At 39.5% G+C, this 19,346-nt stretch overlaps 1 protein-coding gene across 4 annotated transcripts in view; it reads left to right on the top strand.

The window, feature by feature from the left end:
* Window positions 1-19,346, top strand: part of ATRIP (ATR interacting protein) — a 38,612-nt gene that overhangs the window by 3,081 nt on the left and 16,185 nt on the right. For all 4 annotated transcript variants that reach the window (XM_089781082.1, XM_089781080.1, XM_089781081.1 and 1 more), the window contains 9 exons: window positions 3,264-3,346; window positions 3,648-3,818; window positions 4,500-4,615; window positions 5,572-5,726; window positions 8,027-8,122; window positions 9,673-9,802; window positions 14,615-15,331; window positions 16,233-16,375; window positions 18,159-18,250. In XM_089781082.1, coding sequence (XP_089637208.1) covers window positions 3,264-3,346; window positions 3,648-3,818; window positions 4,500-4,615; window positions 5,572-5,726; window positions 8,027-8,122; window positions 9,673-9,802; window positions 14,615-15,331; window positions 16,233-16,375; window positions 18,159-18,250 — 1,703 coding nt within the window. The remainder of the gene's footprint in view (window positions 1-3,263; window positions 3,347-3,647; window positions 3,819-4,499; window positions 4,616-5,571; window positions 5,727-8,026; window positions 8,123-9,672; window positions 9,803-14,614; window positions 15,332-16,232; window positions 16,376-18,158; window positions 18,251-19,346) is intronic.

The following is a 19,346-nucleotide window of genomic DNA, read 5'->3' as shown; positions in this document are numbered from 1 at the left end:
TGGAATAGGGGAGTATAGCTGGGGATTTGAATGGCTTAGTGCCTCCTTATGCTCCAGATCTGAGGTTTGAAATGCTAAACTTCCTAGAAAAATGTATAAAATAATTAACTTTTTTGACTAGATTATCTAAGCTCAACCCAAAAGTAAATTTCATTGTTGCTGAAATGTTCACTTAGGTTCTTGACGCTATCTTGAATTACTAGGATTATTGGAAAAAATGTTTTAATTATCAGGCAAATCTTAGCTTCTGGATAACTTAACCATCAACATTCAGAGTTGGTATGTACATCTGACAACATGTCTTAAAGAACAAGTTATAGAATTTGCCATATAGTATAACTACGTGTCATAAAATAGCATTAAGTAAGAAGTAGCCAGAAGTTGTGCTCCAAGTATATGAAAGTGATCATTTGGAAAGATCATACTTTGAAATGACAGTAATCTATCTTTTTTTTACGTGTGTAGTGCCTTATCTTAAGAATGTAAACTAATTAGCAAGCTTTAACTTAGTGTCACAATGCCTTTGAATCGCATGCAGATGATTAAACTGAGGCACAATGAAGTGAAGTAGCTTGCTTGAGGACAAGCTGTGGGCAGAAATGGAATTAGAAAGCAGGAGATCTGGCTTCCCAGACATCAATTCTAACTACTAGGCTACATATGTGGTTGTGTAATATCTGTCATACTTATAAGTGACTTTTAAACTTCCCCTTAGGAGAGAAGGGAAGGTGACCTGTTCATAATATCATATAACTATCTTGAATCTTCTAAATGAGTGGGATCCTCTACTCCTTGTAAATGCTGATCAGTAACTTTTGTTTTCACCAAAAAAAAAAAAAAAAAAATCTGTTATGTGCACCACTATTTTATAACCTTTGTATTAATGAGAATCTATTGGTGGTCTGAGCATTGATTACAAAATACCTCACTTCCCTAGAACATCCCTTTTAAATCCTAGCCAGGTTTAAATGAGCTCTGAATCCTTTCAGAGTAGGTAAATTGAATTTTGTGTGACTCTGTTATGTCTGAAGTTTTTCAGATAAGAATATTCCTGACTCTTCAGCCAGCATGTGGAAGGTCCCATAGCATTTTTGTGAGTAGAAGTTTGCCTGTGTCCTGACCAAAATATTCTCTCTCACTGATATTTTCCCCCCTCCCAGACAGTATGCTGAATGTGCCATTTGTCTGGTGGCTATATTTCATTGGTGCTATTTGCATAGTTATATAGCACCTTTAAAAATGTACTCTAGTATGAGTGCTCACCAATTGAATCCTATTAAGCTGTAATGGAAAAAAGAGCATGTGTTTTAATTTTTTAGGAGTCTAGCCTTAACCGATCAATGTTTGAAGTTATAAAAGCTAAATAGATCCTTAACTCTGAGGCTTCTGTTTTGTGGGCAAAATCCGGTGGTGGTGCATGGAGCTACAGGTTGAATCTCTCTATTATGGCATTCACTGGTCTAGCAATATCTGTGGTCTGGCATGATTTATTTAGCTGGATGTCCACTTACCATGAGTGTGGCCAAGTTTCCTGTGGCCCCTAAAGTTTGTTTACAGCTGCCAGTCCTGACTCTGTGCTCTAATTTACTCCTAAATGTATAAGAACCCAGTAAGCAGTGAAAGTGTTGGTAATGCTGCTAGACAATATTGGTCTCCTGTTTGGCAACTTCTCTGGTTCCTCACTGGTAAGGTCCCCAGGGTGCTGAACTAGAGAGGTTCAGTCTGTACTCTAAAATTCAGAGCTCAGACTTATTCCAGTTTAAAATTAGCTGGGTGGGCATTTGACAATACTTGGTTTTCTGAGCTTTTTGCTTACCTGTGATAACGTGTGTGCTTAAAGGACACTTTAAGGTACGTCTGCGCTGCATGAGGTATCTTGAAATAGCTACTCCGTGTCTCATTATCTCCGTGTGGTTTTTGAGATAATGGGCATGCTGTTTCAGCATCCATGAGAGTTAAGGGATGTCTCAAAATAGCACATTATTTTGAAAGTTGGTGCTGTGTACATGAGCCAAATTTTGAAATAAGATATGCAATTTGCATAGCGCAAATTGCATATTTTATTTCGAGTTTAGGGTATTGTGTAGACGCATCCTTAAATTTGGCTTAAAATCTGTGGTGTGTGTGAAAATGGGATAAGAGGAAAAGAATCTTCTACAAACTTAAAACAAATAGAAGTGCCTACTGAATTGTTATTCATGCAGGCTACATCTTTTTTGTAAAAGGGATGTAAATTAGACGTATCGCAATTGCTCATGAAGCAGGGATTTAAATATCTCCTGCTTCATTAGCATAAAAATGGCTGCCGCTTTTTTTTCTGCACGGAGCTTTGTTGGGAAAAATTGCCAGTCTAGACACGGATCTTTCGGAAAAATAAAGCCTTTTCCAAAAGATCCCTTATCTCTCTATGAAATAAGGGATCTTTTGGAAAAGGCTTTATTTTCACAAGATCAGCATCTAGACTGGTGCTTTTTTCTGTCAAAGCTCCGTGCGGGGGGGGAAAAAAAGCGGCAGCCATTTTTATGCTAATGAAGCGGGGGAGATTTAAATCCATGCTTCATTAGCAATTGCGATATGTCTAATTTACATCCCTTTTACGAAAAAGGGATGTAGTGTAGACATAGCCGCAGTGTTTAATTGGTACCCGGGAGCAGCCCCTCTCCCGGCCACAGGCAGAAGGCTGCTCCAGTTCCACTGGTCCCCTCCCCAGGCTCGGGAGGGGGCAGCCCTTGTCTGCCCCCCATTAGCTAGTGAAAAACTACTTTTAACCAGTTAACCAATTAAACAAGATTTTACATCCCCATGCAAAAATATTAATACTCCGTTTTTAATTTGTTGTATACCTTTAAACAGCATTGATAAAAATTGAAGAAATGCTTTAAAATCTGTTATGGTTTCCCACAATTGTTAAAACTTAGGTATGAGGTCAGACAATTATTTAATGATAGTAGATGACGACATTTCAGTAATTAAACCCTTGTAACGGTTAAAACACAAACTGTCAACATCACCTGTCAAACTATTAAAAACTTGATATGCTTAAATCAAACTCAGTTCCCAAACATTTTTTCCCTTTCCCTGTCTATATCCTGATTTTTGCAAATATATTCATTGGTTTGCATGTGTATGGTGAAAGTGATATTTACTGACGTTTACAAATAAAATATTATTATAAGTATAAATATATGATGAATAATATTTGAAATATGATTAACTTCTTACGTTTCAAAGTGGACTTAATATCTGTTTCCTGTTTTCACCAGGAAATGGCACTGAAGATATTAGAGTTAAAGACACATTTGGATTTGAAGTACTGCAAGTACAACACGAAGAAGTTAAGCAAAAGGTTAATTTTATCTCCCCCCTTTTCCCCCGCCCCACAATTCTCTTGGTGTACGACTTGCTATGTCCATTTTTTGTGGCTGTTTTAGTTGACTTTTGGCTTAGGTCCAGCTGAAGGTATCTTTAATCACCTGGGTTTTGTGATATCTGGATCTGTAGATGGCCAGTCTGTTTAACAAACAAGTCAGCTTACTCCTTGGGCGAAGAGCTCTTGGCCAAATTGTGACTTCTGTTTTTGGCTGTATTGAATTCATAGTGTCAGTGATATAAATCCACACTTTGTTAAAGGCATGTTCTGTTTACAGCTGAAAGAAATACAGGATGAAATCCTTGTAAAAAATGGAGAAATTAAAATTTTGCGGGATTCAATGCTGCAGATGGAGTGCACTATGGAAGAACAGAGAAAATCATACATTCTGCTGGAAAAGGAAAAAGAGCAGATACTAAGTGAAAAAGAAAAGGAGTTCTCCAAAAAGGTAGTTTGGGTTTGTGTGTTTTGCCATTCATGTTAGTAATTTTTGAGACAGCTATTGTAAATATTTGCCCCGGTAGAAAGCTCTGTATGCAGTTTGGCTAAAGAAGCCTGGCTAAATAAAACCTTTTTGGTCTCTAGGCAGTATATCCACAATATATATTGTTAAATATTCTCACCAAGACCACTTATCAATGTGAACCTTTATTATTCCAAATCTGACCTTATGCTAACTGCTACCAGTATGGGTCAGGCTAAATAGGAATTGGAGTTATTGCTAAGCCCATTTTTGAAACATTTGTTTCTTTGCTTATTCTCCTATCTGTATTAGTGTTAAAACTTAAATGAATGGTCCTGCACCATTAGTGTTAGTTTTTATATACACTAATTTAGGAAACATTTTAACTCTTTCTAAGTTAAAATGATTATTCCTGATCTGAGTTCAAGTCATGGACCAAAGGTTAACAAATTTACACTGGATGTCCCAATTATTGAAGATATTTAAGAACATAGATCATCCTGACAGAAGTTTAAATAAGTATATTTAATTCTGCCACAGCCATGGGAAGGAGGGAGGCAGGAGGTGGAATGGACCAGATGATGTGTCGATCTTCCTGCCAACCCTCTATTTCTATGTTACTCTTCCAGTTTAGTGCAAAATTCCTCACTTGCATCCCTTTTTCAGTTACAGTCATTGCAGTCAGAGTTGCAGTTTAAAGATGCTGAAATGAATGAATTGAGAGCAAAACTTGAGAACTGTGAAAGAACTAAGCCTGTTACTCCATCAATTACAAATGCCAGGTACCAAATAGATTTGGAATACAGAAAATTCAAATGTGAATTATTTCATGTATGGAACAATGAGTAGTTCTGTAGCACCTTTATAGATTAGCATATACTTATACTTGTATATCATGGTGTTGAGTATCAGGGGGTAGCTGTGTTAGTCTGAATCTGCCCATAAAAGCTTATGCTCCAATGCTTTGGTTAGTCTATATGGTGCCACAGGACTCCTTGCTGCTTTCACCTAGCGTGGTGTCCTGTTCCTCTTTTTGGGGGGTTTGTTTTTTGTTTTATTTGTTCTGCCCCACTTGTCACTAGTCACAGATACTTGTAGACTGGGTTTTTAAAGTTGTTGGTTGGGTTGATTTTTTTGTTAAATTGAGGGCTGGACCAGTAGCCAAATGTTTTACTTCTTGGAACTGATTGAGTAGATACTCTAATTTGAATGCTGTGCGCCCATACAGCACAAACATTGAGACAGTGGTTCCATAGCCAGAAGCACAGAAAAAGATGCTCTCCTGCTCCACTGTGCCTGTTTAAAATTTTTTTTCCTTGTTGACCTGCAGTAAGCTGACCCTTTCCCCCACCAAATAAGTTTGACTTGTGCAGCCAACATCTGCATTTTGCATGGCCTGAAAAGCTATGTTTATTTTCAGATGGATCATATCCTAGCTAGTTAAGTGATTCAAGTGTAAATGTGGTACTAACAATACTGCAGATACTGGTGAAAAGGTAGTATATATGTGTGTTTATGAAATCATAGAAGTTATTTCACAAAGCTGTTAAACATTTCAAAATGTGAATGTGAATGTTGTTCTTGGAGTAATTAGTGTGTAATGCAGTATCTTTGACACATCAGAATTATTGGATACTTTTAAATGTGTATTTTTAAAAAAAGTCTGATGCTTCTTAACATTCAAAAAAGAGCACAGTGAAAATAGTACTTTATCCAAGCTTTTGATCTAATCTTTTAGCCCTAAGAAGCATCTCTCGGGAACTGCAAAATTGAAAGGATGTTCTTCCAGTCTAAGAAGATCTTTCCCTACAAAAGAGACTTTCAGCGCTGACATGTGTGTTAAAGTGTGTTCTGCGGCAAACCTGCCTGCTGAGACCTCTTTCAACAAGGAGGGTAAGGTGCTGTTTTTATAATATCCAAAATGTAGCTAGATGTAAAACTTTGAATTTATTGTTTTCGCTTGTGTTTGTCCTGTCTTGTGTGTGTCTGAACAGTTAGTAGGGTTTGCCTTCAGTTACCACAGCACTATGCTCTTGCTTTACACTCTCTTCTCCTTTGCAGTTACTTGTATTAATACCCTATAGCTGATATTTTGCTTTAACCCTCATGTACAGTCTCTGGACCATGTCAACTATGAAACTTCTGTTTGCAGTAATAGTTCTATGCAATATGAATACATGCATTTCAAAATAGAAGTGACTGTTTTCTGGTCTAGGTGTTTTAGCTTTTTAAAAAAAACACACTTTCTGTTTCTTGCCAACAAAAGCAAGTTCTTGAATAGTTACCTTATTTAACATATCTGTGTCTGTCTCAATTTTTTTGAATTACTACCACTTGTCATTCAATGCCCTGATCTTTCCTTTCAAAAAGGAAAGGAAGTATGTATTCTATTTATTTACTCTCCATTGAAGGATTTGAAAGTCTTTTTACACAATTACTACTTCTACATGGATTTTGGGGGATTAAATACCATTTAATAAAATTATTTGTTTCAGTTGCTGAACACAGGAAGAGTATGTGACTATTGGAGGACCTGACTTTGAGAGCACAAGTCAGAGCAAAAGTTGAATTAAGCTACGCAACTTCACCTACGTCAATTGCGTAGCTGAAGTTGAAACAGCTTAATTCAATTTTTGGTGCTGTCTACACAGCAGGAAGTTGAAGAAAGAACACTGTTCCTTGTGAAATAAGGTTACAGGAGTCAGAGTAAGAAGTCCTCCAGCTTGACATTATTTCAAAATAATGGCTTGCTGTATAGACACGCTCTTTGTTACATTCTTCCGAAATAACACTGCTGTATAGACATACCCTGAGACACCTCACTGTGCAAGATTCTCTCCAATGAAATAAAGTGAAATTACAGGTTGAACCTCTCCAGTCTGGCATTCCGGCCCACAACATCTGTGGTCTAGCATGATTTTAGTTAGCTGGATGTCCACTTACCATGGTTGTGGCCAAGTTTCCCATGGCCCCATAAAGTTTACTTATAGTCACCGGTCCTGATTCTCTGTGCTGTTAACTCTAATTTACCCCTAAATGTCTAAGAGCGCAGTAAGCAGTAGAAGTGTTCATTATGCTGCTAGGCAAATTTCTCATGGTTTGGCAAGTTCTTTGTTTCAGTGTCGGTTAGGTCCCGAGGATGCCAGACTATAGAGGTTCAACCTGTATTCATTGGACTCTTTGTGAGCAAGGTTTGCAGGATCAGGTCCTGAACAATGACTAAACCTTTGTCTCTTTTGGAAGGTTGTTAGTATGGTAAAAGTCTGCCAAAAGGGGGGGATAATAGCTCACCTATCTCTTAAAAAGAAACACTTTCAAATGATGCAGATAAGTAATGAATGCTTGAAAAGGCAATTTGAAGCTGGGAAGGCAAAGAATTGAATATGGGGGTGTGAAGTGAAGTAATGCATGCATGGTAGAGTGAGAGTCAGGTTAATGCTAGGAAATGATAACGCTCAAACATGCCAACGGCCAAACTAATCTTCATAGGAACAACTGAATCAGAGCATTTGTCTATCTAGTCCAGTATCCTGTCTCCCAACAACTACCAGTACCAGCTACTTTAGAAAAGTACAAGAAACTTTATTGTACTTTAGAAGAAAGTACAATAGCAAAAGTATAAATACTTACACATCCATTTCAAAGTACTGGGTTTTTAGCAATTACTATGACAACACTCAATATTTTCACATATAAATGGCCAATACCCTTTTTTAATCTAGCTAAGGTTTTTGTCTCAATTGTAACTCTGGGCAGTGAGTTTGAGTTGCCACTGGTAATATAGTAAAGCACTTTGATATCCTCAAGTTGAAAGAACTATGAATGTGTTAAGTATTGTTGAGGACTGCCTCTGAATATATTGACTGTCCGCTAACTTAAAACAAAATCATTGTAGAATAGTGATGCTGAACTAAAATCCTAGACTATAGAACAAAGACCATCTTTTTCTGTTGACTTTTCTCACCCTCTAATGCAGAAGGATGAATTAATGCTGCTACATCTGCATTAACTCTTGATGCTTTGTTTGGCACACTTCTTTGCCTTAATTCAGATCATTCATAATAACTTTTCTCCACATGCCTATTTAATGCTTTCACAACTGCTATTTGTTTGAATATGCATATTGATTATACAGTATTGCATATATAAGGAGCTGTTTTGACTATTTGCATCATTGTACCTTTTTGTTTCAGGCCGTAAGGCCCCCTGTCTTGAAACTGAACTTGTGAAGCAAGATGTGATGAAGAGCAATGTGTTTCACAGTGGTGTTCTAAGACAAAACACTCAAGGTAACCCCATTCTCTTAATTCAGAAATGAGATCACTTCCGAGTCTGGTACCACCTAAGACAGTGGTTCCCAAACTTTTTGGCATCACGCCCTCTTTTTGAATTTTTTTTTTTTTTTTTTGAGAAACCCTCCTTTTCTGGCTCTTCCTCCCCCCCCCCCCCCCCCAGCAGCAAAACTTGTTGAGCAAGAAAAAAAAGGGACTGACCAGGGCCAAAAAACAAAAATAGCAAGGGATTGACTGGGGGGGCTGGGTCGTTTGGGAACCCATGACCTAAGAGCGGTGGGGTATGTTTCTATTAAGCAACATTATTCTTATTAGCTAGACAGTTACAATGTTGTTGTTCAAAAAGATGATGATGATGGGATAATTCTTCCGTTGCTTTCACTATTGATGGGAATCTTAAATTAGAACTTGTAGGGAGATATTGTTCTATATTGATATAACCTTCCTCAAAAAACCTTCACATTGGCATAGATATGGAAAGATATGGGTTGAAGAATTTCAGTGGTTGCCTTTTTCTTTGACTCCAATTGATTCTGTGCTTGCTTTTCACTGTAAGCAGATGTAGAAAAGAGGAGAATGTTGATGGGGGAGGATGGAAGTAATACAAATACATTAGTAAGACTATAGCAGCATCTGTAAGCTTTCAAAACTAGGAAGCTACCAGTACACAATCCTTATTCTCAGGGCAGGGTCATATGATACCTGTTAACACCTAGTATGGCTTTCGAATATTTGTCCTGAGGATCAAATGAGTAACTAGATAAAATAGGTCTTTGGTTAAGGAATTTTACTAAATTGAGATGCAATAGAGCAGTGGTTCCCAACACGGCGCCCATGGGCGCCATGGCGCTCGTGGGGGCATTTGTGTGCGCCCGCCAAGTGCTCGAAGCTAGCCTGGCCCTGGACACATGGCGCATGTGCTGTGCCAGAGCCGGCCTCGGGCGCATGGCGCACGGTGAGTGCCGGCCCCGGAAGCATGGCGAAGTGGCCGCCTGTGCTCTGGGTGCGTGGCGCATGGGGAGCTCCGGCCCCGGGCACGTGGCTATGTGGGGGGGTGCTGACCCCAGGTGCACGGCTATGTGGGGGGGGGTGCTGACCCCAGGAGTGCGGCGAAGTGGCCGCCCGCGCTCTGGGCACGCAGCGCATGGGGAGCGCTGGCCCCGGGCGCGTGGCTATGGGGGGCACCGGCCCCAGGCACATGGCTAATGGAGGTGTGGCATATATGTGGCCCCGCCCCCTGGTGCGCGAGTGTCCCCGCCCTCTGGTGCCCGGCAGGCGAACGGCCACGCCCCCTGGTGCCGTCAAATGGTTGGGGACCACTGCAATAGAGAATCTATAGATATGGTGATAACTATTGACATAAAACATTTTAATTCATGTTTGGAGACTTAATTGAGGTAAAATTATTTTAGATTTTTAAATTCAAATTTTTGTTAGATGTATCCTGAATACAGTATATTGTGACGTTTAGTTTCCTTGTCTTGGAGTCTGTTTCATGTTCCAATGAATAGAAAAGAACATCCTAAGGGTTTTGTATATCTTTGCAGGTTCTATCTTACTAAATGCACTGATGAAACAGCCTATTGTTCGTGGCTCATTATTAGGACTCTGTCATCTTCTTAGTAGTAATTCTGAAGTACTACCTGGGTCGGTCTTGCAGCCTAGCTTTTTCAACACGTAAGTTTTAATATTACCAGGTTTTTATAGTTAATAGGGCTGTTAAGTAACACACATTAATGCCTGCGATTAATGCAAGGCAGAATTAATGTGTTAAAATTAACACATGTTAATCGCAGGCATTTCACACGGTGTTTCAAAGTGGCAGTGCAAGCGGAGCCTGGGATCAGCTGGAGTCCCCACCCAACCCTGAGCTCTGTGCAGCATCGCCCTTTGAAACACCACCATGGCAGCATTTCAAAGAGGCAGCGCTGCACAGCTGATCCCAAGCTCCCGCGATGTTGCCCCTTTCAAACACTACAGTGGCATTTCAAAGGGTAGCGCAACGCAGAGCCTGGGGTCAGCTGGAGTAGTCTTATTATTTAACAGCACGATCAATCGTGATTAATTTTTTAAATTGTTCTACAGCCCTAATAGTTAACAATTTTTGTTGAGAGATAAATTGTGCTCTTTACTGGGAGTACATTTATAGTATATATAAAGTTTGGTTTTTTTAAATATGAATGTGGTGCAAAATCCTAAGTGCATAGGCCTTGCAGCATGTTTTACAAGATTGTTTTGCTCCTTTCTGTTTAATTGCTTTTTTCACTTGATGTGTCAAAATTATTTGTCTTTTGTTATAGGATAATTAAGCCAAAGGAACACACAGGATTGTCTCACCAAAAATGTTTGCTCACAATCTCTAGATATTGCTGTGATATTTGTGGGGCTTTGTACTTTGCAAATGTTTTCCTTGATTAAATTATTCAGATGTCTTCTTGTCAAATAATACTTCTAAGCAATATAGCTTGTAATGGAGGTAATGATCTTAAAAGCTGCCTTTGCATTGCAACTGGCAAAGCAGTTATATAAATTCTAAAATCTTAATACTATAACTGGATACCATGTAAGTACTTGATTATTAGGTCCCTACCAAATTGGCAGCCATGAAAAACACGTCACAGATTGTGAACGTAAAAATGGCCATACTGGGTGAGACCAAAGGTCCATTTAGCCTCGTATCCTGTCTTACGACAGTGGCCAATGCTAGGGGCCCACAGAGGGAATGAACGGGACAGGGAATTATCAAGTGATCTCACCCCTGCCATCCATGCCCGGCTTCGGACAAACAGAGACTAGAGACATCATCGCTATCCAGTCAACTAAATGTCCCACTGAGATTTGAACTCAGAACCCTGGATTCAAAGTCCAGAGGCCTCACTATGGAACAAGGCATTGAAATCTGGTCTCCCCCAGTGAAATCTATGTGTGTTTATCCTATACTCTACAAGAGTTTTACAGGGGAGACCACTGTTTCTTAAATTGTGGGTCCTGACCTAAAAGAATTGCAAGGGGGTTGCAAGGTCATTTTAAAGGTTGTTATATTACTTCTGCACTGCCTTCAGAACTGGTCAGCCAGAGAGCAGGCACCGGCCAGGTGCCCAGCTCTGAAGTCAGCATTCCACCTGCAGCAGTACAGAATTAAGGGTGGCCATGCCCTACCATGTTACCTTCACTTCTGTGCTGTTTCCTTAAGGTCTGGGTGGATGCAGAATAGCAGCTGCTGATGCAGGTCCCAGCTCTGCTGGAAGCAGCACAGAAATAAGGATGGCAATATCCTACCATGCCATCCTTCCAGCTATTGGCAATAGCCCTGCCTTCAGAGTGGGGCTCTGAGCCAGCAGCCACTGCAGCAGCAGCACAGAAATAAGGGTAGCAGTACTGCAATCCCCCCTCCTCCACAATAACACTGCACACACACACATCAACTTCTTTTTGGGGCCAGGATCCCTCTAATTACAACACTATAAAACTGCAGATGTTATAAGAGATCATTTAATTTCACCATCAGAAATTTCCTTAAATGGATCACCAGTTTGACAAGGCCCTGATGGTGGCCTAAACATTTCCAACTTTAAAGGATCTACAGTAATTCTTATCATAAAATGTTAGAACTGGACCTCGATAGATCATCAAGTCCAGACCTCTGCCCTCACGGCAGGACCATCCTTGATAGATGTCTATCCAATCTGCTCCTAAATATCTCTAGTGATGGAGATTGCACAACCTCCCTAGGGAATTTATTCTAGTGTTTAATCACTTTGATAGGAAGTTTTTCCTAATTTCAAACCTAAACCATCCTTGCTGCAATTTATGCCCATTGCTTCTTGTCCTATCCTCAGAGGCCAAGGAGAACAATTTTTCTCCTTCCTCCTTATAACACTGTTTTAGATACTTGAAAACCGTTATCATGTCCCCTCTCAGTATTCTCTCTTCTAAATTAAAACCAACCCAGTTCTTTCAGTCTTCCCTCATAGGTCATGTTTTCTAGACCTTTAATCATTTTTGTTGCTCTTCTTTGGACCTCTTTCAATTTCTCCCTATCTTTTTTTGATGTGTTGTCCAGAACTGGACATAATACTCCAATTTGGGCCTAATCAGCACAGAGTAGAACGGAAGAATGATTTCTCAGTTCTTGCTCACAACACTCCTGTTAATGAATCCAAGAATCATGTTTCCTTTTTATTTTGCAACAGCGTCACACTGTTGACTCACATTTAGCTTGTGGTCCACTGTGACCCCTAAATCCCTTTCAGCAGTACTCCTTCCTAAACAGTCACTTTCCATTCTGTATGTGTAAAAATGATTGTTTCTTCCTAAGTGGAGTAGTTTGTGTTGAATCTCTGATCTTTGAAACACTGATAATTTGTATTGTATTTCTGGATATGAAAGGACTGATAATTTTAGATCCAGTTGTGTTTTGGGGCCATGTCTTGAGAGAGAAATAGTATTTAATTCTTTGGTTTTTCATCACTCTGTAAAATTGTATATAGAAATCAGTTTGTCCTATATTTTCATTAGCTGCTAAAGTATCTTTATCTTGGATATCTTGCTACATAAATAACACTGCTGTGTCTCTCCACAAATATAGTGTTCCAAGCCAAGTTGTCTTCAGTATGCTAGTCCCTAGCTTTCTTGTTTCTTGTACTGGGAATTTGTGTATTTGTTCAAACTAGGGATGTGAAGGTTTAACCAGTAAGACTCGCCCTTAATGAGTGAGGCTTACTGGTTAAGGTTAACTGGTGGGGCTGGAGCAGCTCCCTGCCTACTGCAGACGAGCTGCTTCAGTGCCACTCCTGCCTGTGGTGGGTCCGGATGCCCCACTAACCAGTTAACCAACTAGAAGTGGGTGAAACAATAAGTTTAAAATAGTTTTGACTAGGGATGTAAACTTCCTTTTTCCTTTTAAGAAGTTATTTCCATGTTCCCTTCATTCATGCATTGCTTTTTCTAAGGCTCTGCAGTTTTTGTACAATTGAAATACTGTAGTGGCTGAAACCATGTGAATGCTTGTATGAAAGTTCATGTTCCATGATACATTAGCATCCATTCTTTTGGCCACTCCCAATTGTTCTGAAGAAAGAAATATGATCATGTCATGCCATTTGAATGCATCATCTGGTCAGGACAAACCTGGGACAGGAAGTACAGTAGAACCATAGAGTTAGGAACTGACCAGTCAACCACACACCTCATTTAGAAACTAGAAGTACCTAATCAAGCAGCAGCAGAAACCAGTTCTCTTCTCCTCCCCCCCCCCCCCCCCAAAAGCGAGTACAGGCAGTCCCCGGGTTACATGGATCCGACTTACATCGGATCCCTACTTACAAACGGGGTGAGGCAACCCCGCAGTAGCTGCTTCCTCCCAGCAGACCAGGGAGACGCGAAGCTAGCGCCCCCCCCAGCAGACCAGGGAGACGCGGAGTGGCTTTTCTCAGCAGACACCTCAGCTTGAGAATAAAGGACTGAGGGAAGTGAGGTGTGGGAGAATAAAACTGAGCTCTGGAGAAATGTTTGGCTAGAGTTTCCCCTACAATATGTACCAGTTCTGACTTACATACAAATTCAACTTAAGAACAAACCTACAGTCCCTATCTTGTACGTAACCCGGGGACTGCCTGTACAGTACTGTGTTAAATGTAAAATACAGTAGGGCAGGGGGAAGGGAAAGTAGCACTTTTGTTCTACACAGTACAGTGGGGCGGGGAGCAGGGAAAGTAGCACTTTTGTTCTACACAGTAAAGTGTCAAAGCTTTAATTAATGTTCATTTGTGAACTTTTGTAGGACAACTGGAACTTTTTTGTTTTTGTGTTTTTGTTCAGAGTTATGAATAATCTCTGTTCCCAACATGCTCGTAACTTTGAGGTTCTACAGGGCTTTAAAAGTACGACTAATGCATCCATTTAATTTTATTCAGCTTTGCTGGCAATTGTGCTAAATAATGTATCTAGTGAACATTTACCATACTTGAAAAAAGTGCAATAGATACAATTATAAAAAATGTACAGGCTAACTTCTCACATAATCTGTGTGTGTGGGGGGGAAATGCCTCAAGTATCAGTGCCGCTGTCAAAATTTAGGCATACATCTACTGTTTTTTATCATTTGCATCCTTAAGTAGTGTAGGAGTAAGGAGACTTTCACAATATATTTTCTGTTTTGCAATTTAAATAAGCCAGATTTGCGTTTATTCATCAAGTAGCTGACCTGAGACAATGGAAAAAATGGCCTTCCAGCAGTAACTACCCAGAGGACTAACGGTAAGGTCAGCTGGCAAGTTATGCTGCTTGCATGGTAGGGAAGAGTGCTCTAGTGGTGGTCTTTCTCCCACATGTGCATACAATGGTGATTTAACTGTCTTATTTTGAAATTGGACATCTTAATGCAATTATTTTTTCATGAATAACCAGAAGATCAAAAGATATGCTTGGCTATTTTGCTGTCTTTGGTACATTGCATGTTTTGAACAATTTCATTTTGTTTTTGACTAGAGGATCTACAGGAATATCTAGCCTCAGGACATCTTATTCTCAGGATGGAGCTTCTTCTCTTGCTGCTTTAAGAGAGGTTCAAAAACTTGCAATAACAGGATTGAATTTGATTGCTCTGGATGAAGGCTCATCTGAGGGAGACCTGGCAGAAAGTGAGCAAGGATTATTCCTTCTTAAACGCTTTAAGATCCCAGGCGCAGTGCATCTTCTGCCACTAGTGGAATATCATATCAGTGCATACTGTCAAGCTCTACAGTTGTGGGCAAAGTCAAGAAATAGTCCTTCTGAAGACCAATCAGTTAGTTCCTCTAGAACTAATTCAAGTATAATATCCGCTACAGAGGATTTTAGATCTACTCTGGAAGAGACTACAATTACATCTCTAGGTGTTCTTTATTACTTGGTATATTACAGCTGGGATGTTGTTTATACATTACTATCTTCAGAAATGAAAAGAGTGTCTAAGATGGAAAAGAATACGATGTGCAATAATCAGTCTGACGATAAAAAAGAAAATTCAAGACCACAAGACTTAACTGTAGAAACTCAAGATGCTGCTAATAATGACCAATCCCAGCCTTCTTTGTTCAAAAAGTTGATTCAGCTATTAGCTTTGTCTTCATCAGCAACAGGTTCCCAGAAAGTCGGTATCATGAATCAAAGCCTGAAGGTTTTGGTGAAACTAGCTGAGAATTCAACAGCCGAGTTACTAATAAGGTAAGACAAGCTTGAGAATGTTTTACAATTTTTTCCATCCCTTTTAGTTTGCATTCCCAAACAATTCCTATTTTCCTCTTCAAAATTGTGATGCACATGGATGACAGCAATATTTATGTGCATGAGGTGATCACAGACTTCTCTCTATTGTTACTTCTAATAGCAACTGTGGATGACACCAGTGCCTTTTCTACTAATGAACAAACAGGAATCCTGTGGCACCTTAGAGTCTAACAGATAAATCTGTTAGTTTCTAAGGTGCCACAGGACTCCTTGTTTTTGCAGGTAGAGACTGACACAGCTACCCCTCTGAGACTCTTTTACTCATGAACATTATAGGTGCCCACCAGCAGTAAAACTGAACTAGTTCTGCTATGCTTACACTTCACAGCTGTGGTTACCCTCAGAGGCAAGTTCTCATTTGCCACTGTCAAGTGAAAATTTTTCAAGCTTTTGTCATAGTCACAATTCCCCTTAAACGTGTTCTGTTACATTATCAGAGTCACTTGGTAAATATGTTCAAAATGTTGACTCTTTGCATTGCTTTGGGAACAAAATCCTAGTTCTTAAATAATGTAGTATACTTCTAAATGAGATTTGGGCCTGGAAGTGATTGTGTGCATAATTGCAGGTTTGTTTTTAGAGGATGAATTAGAGGATCCTTTGAAAATGTGGCTGAGTATATTTACTTTGAGTGGTCTCCTTCTAACAATAGTTTTTCTCCTAAGTTGGAGGAATAGCTGTGTAGTAGACCTATGTTTTGTGTAGCTATAGTCTGTCACGTGCAGCATATATGAACTAGATCATCATGTCTACATCAGTGTTTAAAATCCTAAATAAAATGATTTGCTGCCCAAAATCGTCATTTTACAAATTCCTAACTCTGGTTTCCTTTTAAAAGCTTTTGGCACTTGCTAAGTAGCCATACTCTGCTTCACGTTGTGTGTCCTGAGATACCTTTGTCTGCTGTCCATCTGACCGTGCGACTCTTGGCCATGCTTATTCATCACCAGAAACTAGCTGCTCAATTTTGTTGTCACTCAGGTAGGAGTGAAATTACTAATCATTATACTTCTTAAACATCCTATTTATGAAGATGAGTTGAAAATTGAAGTATTTTTATACATAAGTTTTTTGCTCCAGTTACTAACTCAGAAAAGCTAATTATGCAATATTACCTGAGAACTGGCCAGCTGATGCTAATTTTAAACAATGTGATACAGGTTGAATCTCTCTAGTCCAGCACCCTTGGGACATGACCAGTTCTGAACCAGAGAAATTTTCTGGACCATGGAAAGTTAATATATCTAGCAGCATTGCCAACACTTCCACTGCTTTCTGGGCTGCAAGGGGTAAATTAGAGCTAAATAACAGAACACGGAGAACCAGGACTGGAGGCTGTAACAAACTTTATGGAGCCACGGGAAACTTGGCCACACCCATGAAAAGCAGACCTCTATCTAACTAAAATAATTCTGGACTGCGGATGTTTCTAGACCAAAGAGTTCTGGACTAGAGAGGTTCAACCTGTATTTTAAAAACCACATGGACTTCTCCTCACTACTTTTCAGGTGTACATTCAAGATGTTAGGCTAATATGTAAAAGTGCTATTGAGAAGTAAAAATCAAATTTCCTCTAATTGGCACGTGACTTTACAGGACAGAGCTGGTCTCTGGAATAAAAATGAAAAACTTGGTTTAGCAGAGCACTAACTATGACTAGTGCTACAAAAATGGAAATCCCAAAAAGCAACAGATGACATAAACCTGACCATGATAGCAGGAATGTTATACTGTAATAGAAATACATCCACCTTTCACTTCCCAAATTCTTAGATAAGGAATGCTTTCCTGGAAGTATCTGAATGGTTCTATTAAATGTGTATGCTCCTTCTTGTCTCCACTTTCCATCCTCTAAAGTTTTTGTTCTTTATCTTACTCCTTTTTTTTTTCTTCAGTTTATTTGTCCGTTAAAGAATATCAGAATAAGATTTAAAACAAAATGGAATTTTTATACATTTTTTTTTTTGTAATCCGTGTAATACAAATAATATGTTTAACTATTCATATTTATATACAATCAAATGCTTCAAGAATTAGGTTAATATTGGGTAGCAAATGGTTAACACATCAAGAGAAGTTTATGTATAGTTTGTTGTGGTTTCTGTGTATATACTTACCAAAAAAACACCAAAAAACAAAAACTGTCTAAACACTTACCCTAGTCATTAGACCCTGTTTATTGGTCCTGATAAATAAACCTCTATGTAACTGACCCCCAGAAACTGTTGAACAATTGTGGTGCTTTTTTTTTTTTTTTTTTATAATGTATTGTAAAAGGTAACTGGGTTTTTTTGGAGATTTGTAGTCCTATATGTATTCCATTCTTTATACACATGTGTGCTCTTTTGGTCTCTGGTCCTATGCCTTAAATTTTCTTGCTCTGTGAATGGGCATAAAAGAATGGAGAGAGCCAACTCCTTACCTCCACAGTGAAGTTGGAACTACTGTCAGTCTCATTGCTTAGCTAAAAGTTCTAGGACTTATTCCAACATTTTAATTTTTCTAAGTATTTATGGTCCCTTCACCATGCTGTCTTTACCCTCACAACACTCACATTAGGTAGGAAAGTGCTATCTCCCATTTTACACACAATGAAATACTGAGAGAATAAGTGATTTGTCCAGGGTTGCCCAGAAATTGAATCCAAATCTCATGAGCATCTCAACCAGTGGACTGTCCATTCTTACTGGAAAAAAAGATCTTTGTATCAACAAACTTATCACATAATAGAGAACTTAATGAAATAATATAAATATAATTTCAGACACCTGTCTCCTTCTTGCACTGTACATGTATATCACTTCAAGACCAGATAAGTCTGCACCTGAAATGCTTTGGTTTCAGCTGGAACAAGAGGTAAGTGAAGACTCTCTTCATACATGCTGCTTGTTTGCTTCCTGAAAATGGAGGAACTGTTGAGCACTGCCCAAGAGTGATTTGGCTGAAGTTATCTGCCTCTGTATTAAACAACTAAACTTTTTTTTGTTTTCAGGAACAATTATTTGAAATTAAGATGTAATTTTTTAAGGGTTTACTCGGTCGTGTTCTTGTACTATTAGTTTTAGTTTCATCCTCACTGATACATTGTTGAATGTTGATAACTGTTAGCTGTGTGTGTGTTGCCCCAGTTCTGCACAGATAACCAGCATAGTAGACCCTGAGAGAACCCCCAAAGTGACCACAAAATGAGATAAGGGATGGAGGTACCAGGCCAATTTTGTTGCCAAATTAAGCATAGTTTCTAGCTTTCCAGATCATAGAATCCTAGAGCTAGAAGAGACCTCTGGAGGTCATCAAGTCCAGTGCCCTGCCCGAGGTAGGACCAATCCCAACTAAATCAACCCGGACAGGGCTTTGTCAAGCCGAGACTTAAAAACCTCTAGGGCTGGAGATTCCACCACCTCCCTAGGTAACCCATTCCAGTGCTTCACCACCCTCATAGGGAAATAGCTTTTCCTAATATCCAACCTAGACCTCCCCCACTGTAACTTGAGACCATTGCTCCTTGTTCTGCCATCCATCACTACTGTGAACAGCCTCTCTCCATCCTCTTTGGAACCTCCCTTCAGGAAGTTGAAGGCTGCTATCAAATCCCCCCCTCACTCTTCTCTTCTGCAGACTAAACAAACCCAAATCCCTCAGTCTCCCCTCATAGGTCATGTTCTCCAGCCCTCTAATCATTTTGGTTGCCCTGCTGGGACCTCTCCAATGCATCCACATCTTTTTTGTAGTGGGGGATGCCCAGAAATGTACACATTATTCTAGATGTGGCCTCCCCAGAGCTGAAAAAAGGGGAAGAATCACTTCTCTAGATCTGCTGGCAGTGCTCCTCCTATTGCACCCTAATATGCCATTAGCCTTCTTGGCTATAAGGGTACAATGTTGACGCATATCCAGCTTCTCATCCACTGTAATCCCCGGGTCCTTTTCTGCAGAACTGCTACTTAGCCAT

The sequence above is a fragment of the Pelodiscus sinensis genome, chromosome 11 (genome assembly GCF_052426305.1).
Source record: "Pelodiscus sinensis isolate ZL-2025 chromosome 11, ASM5242630v1, whole genome shotgun sequence".
Classification (NCBI taxonomy): Eukaryota; Metazoa; Chordata; order Testudines; family Trionychidae; genus Pelodiscus; species Pelodiscus sinensis.
The sequence above is the reverse complement of the archived record's forward strand: the minus strand, read 5'-3'. Positions and strand labels throughout refer to the sequence as shown.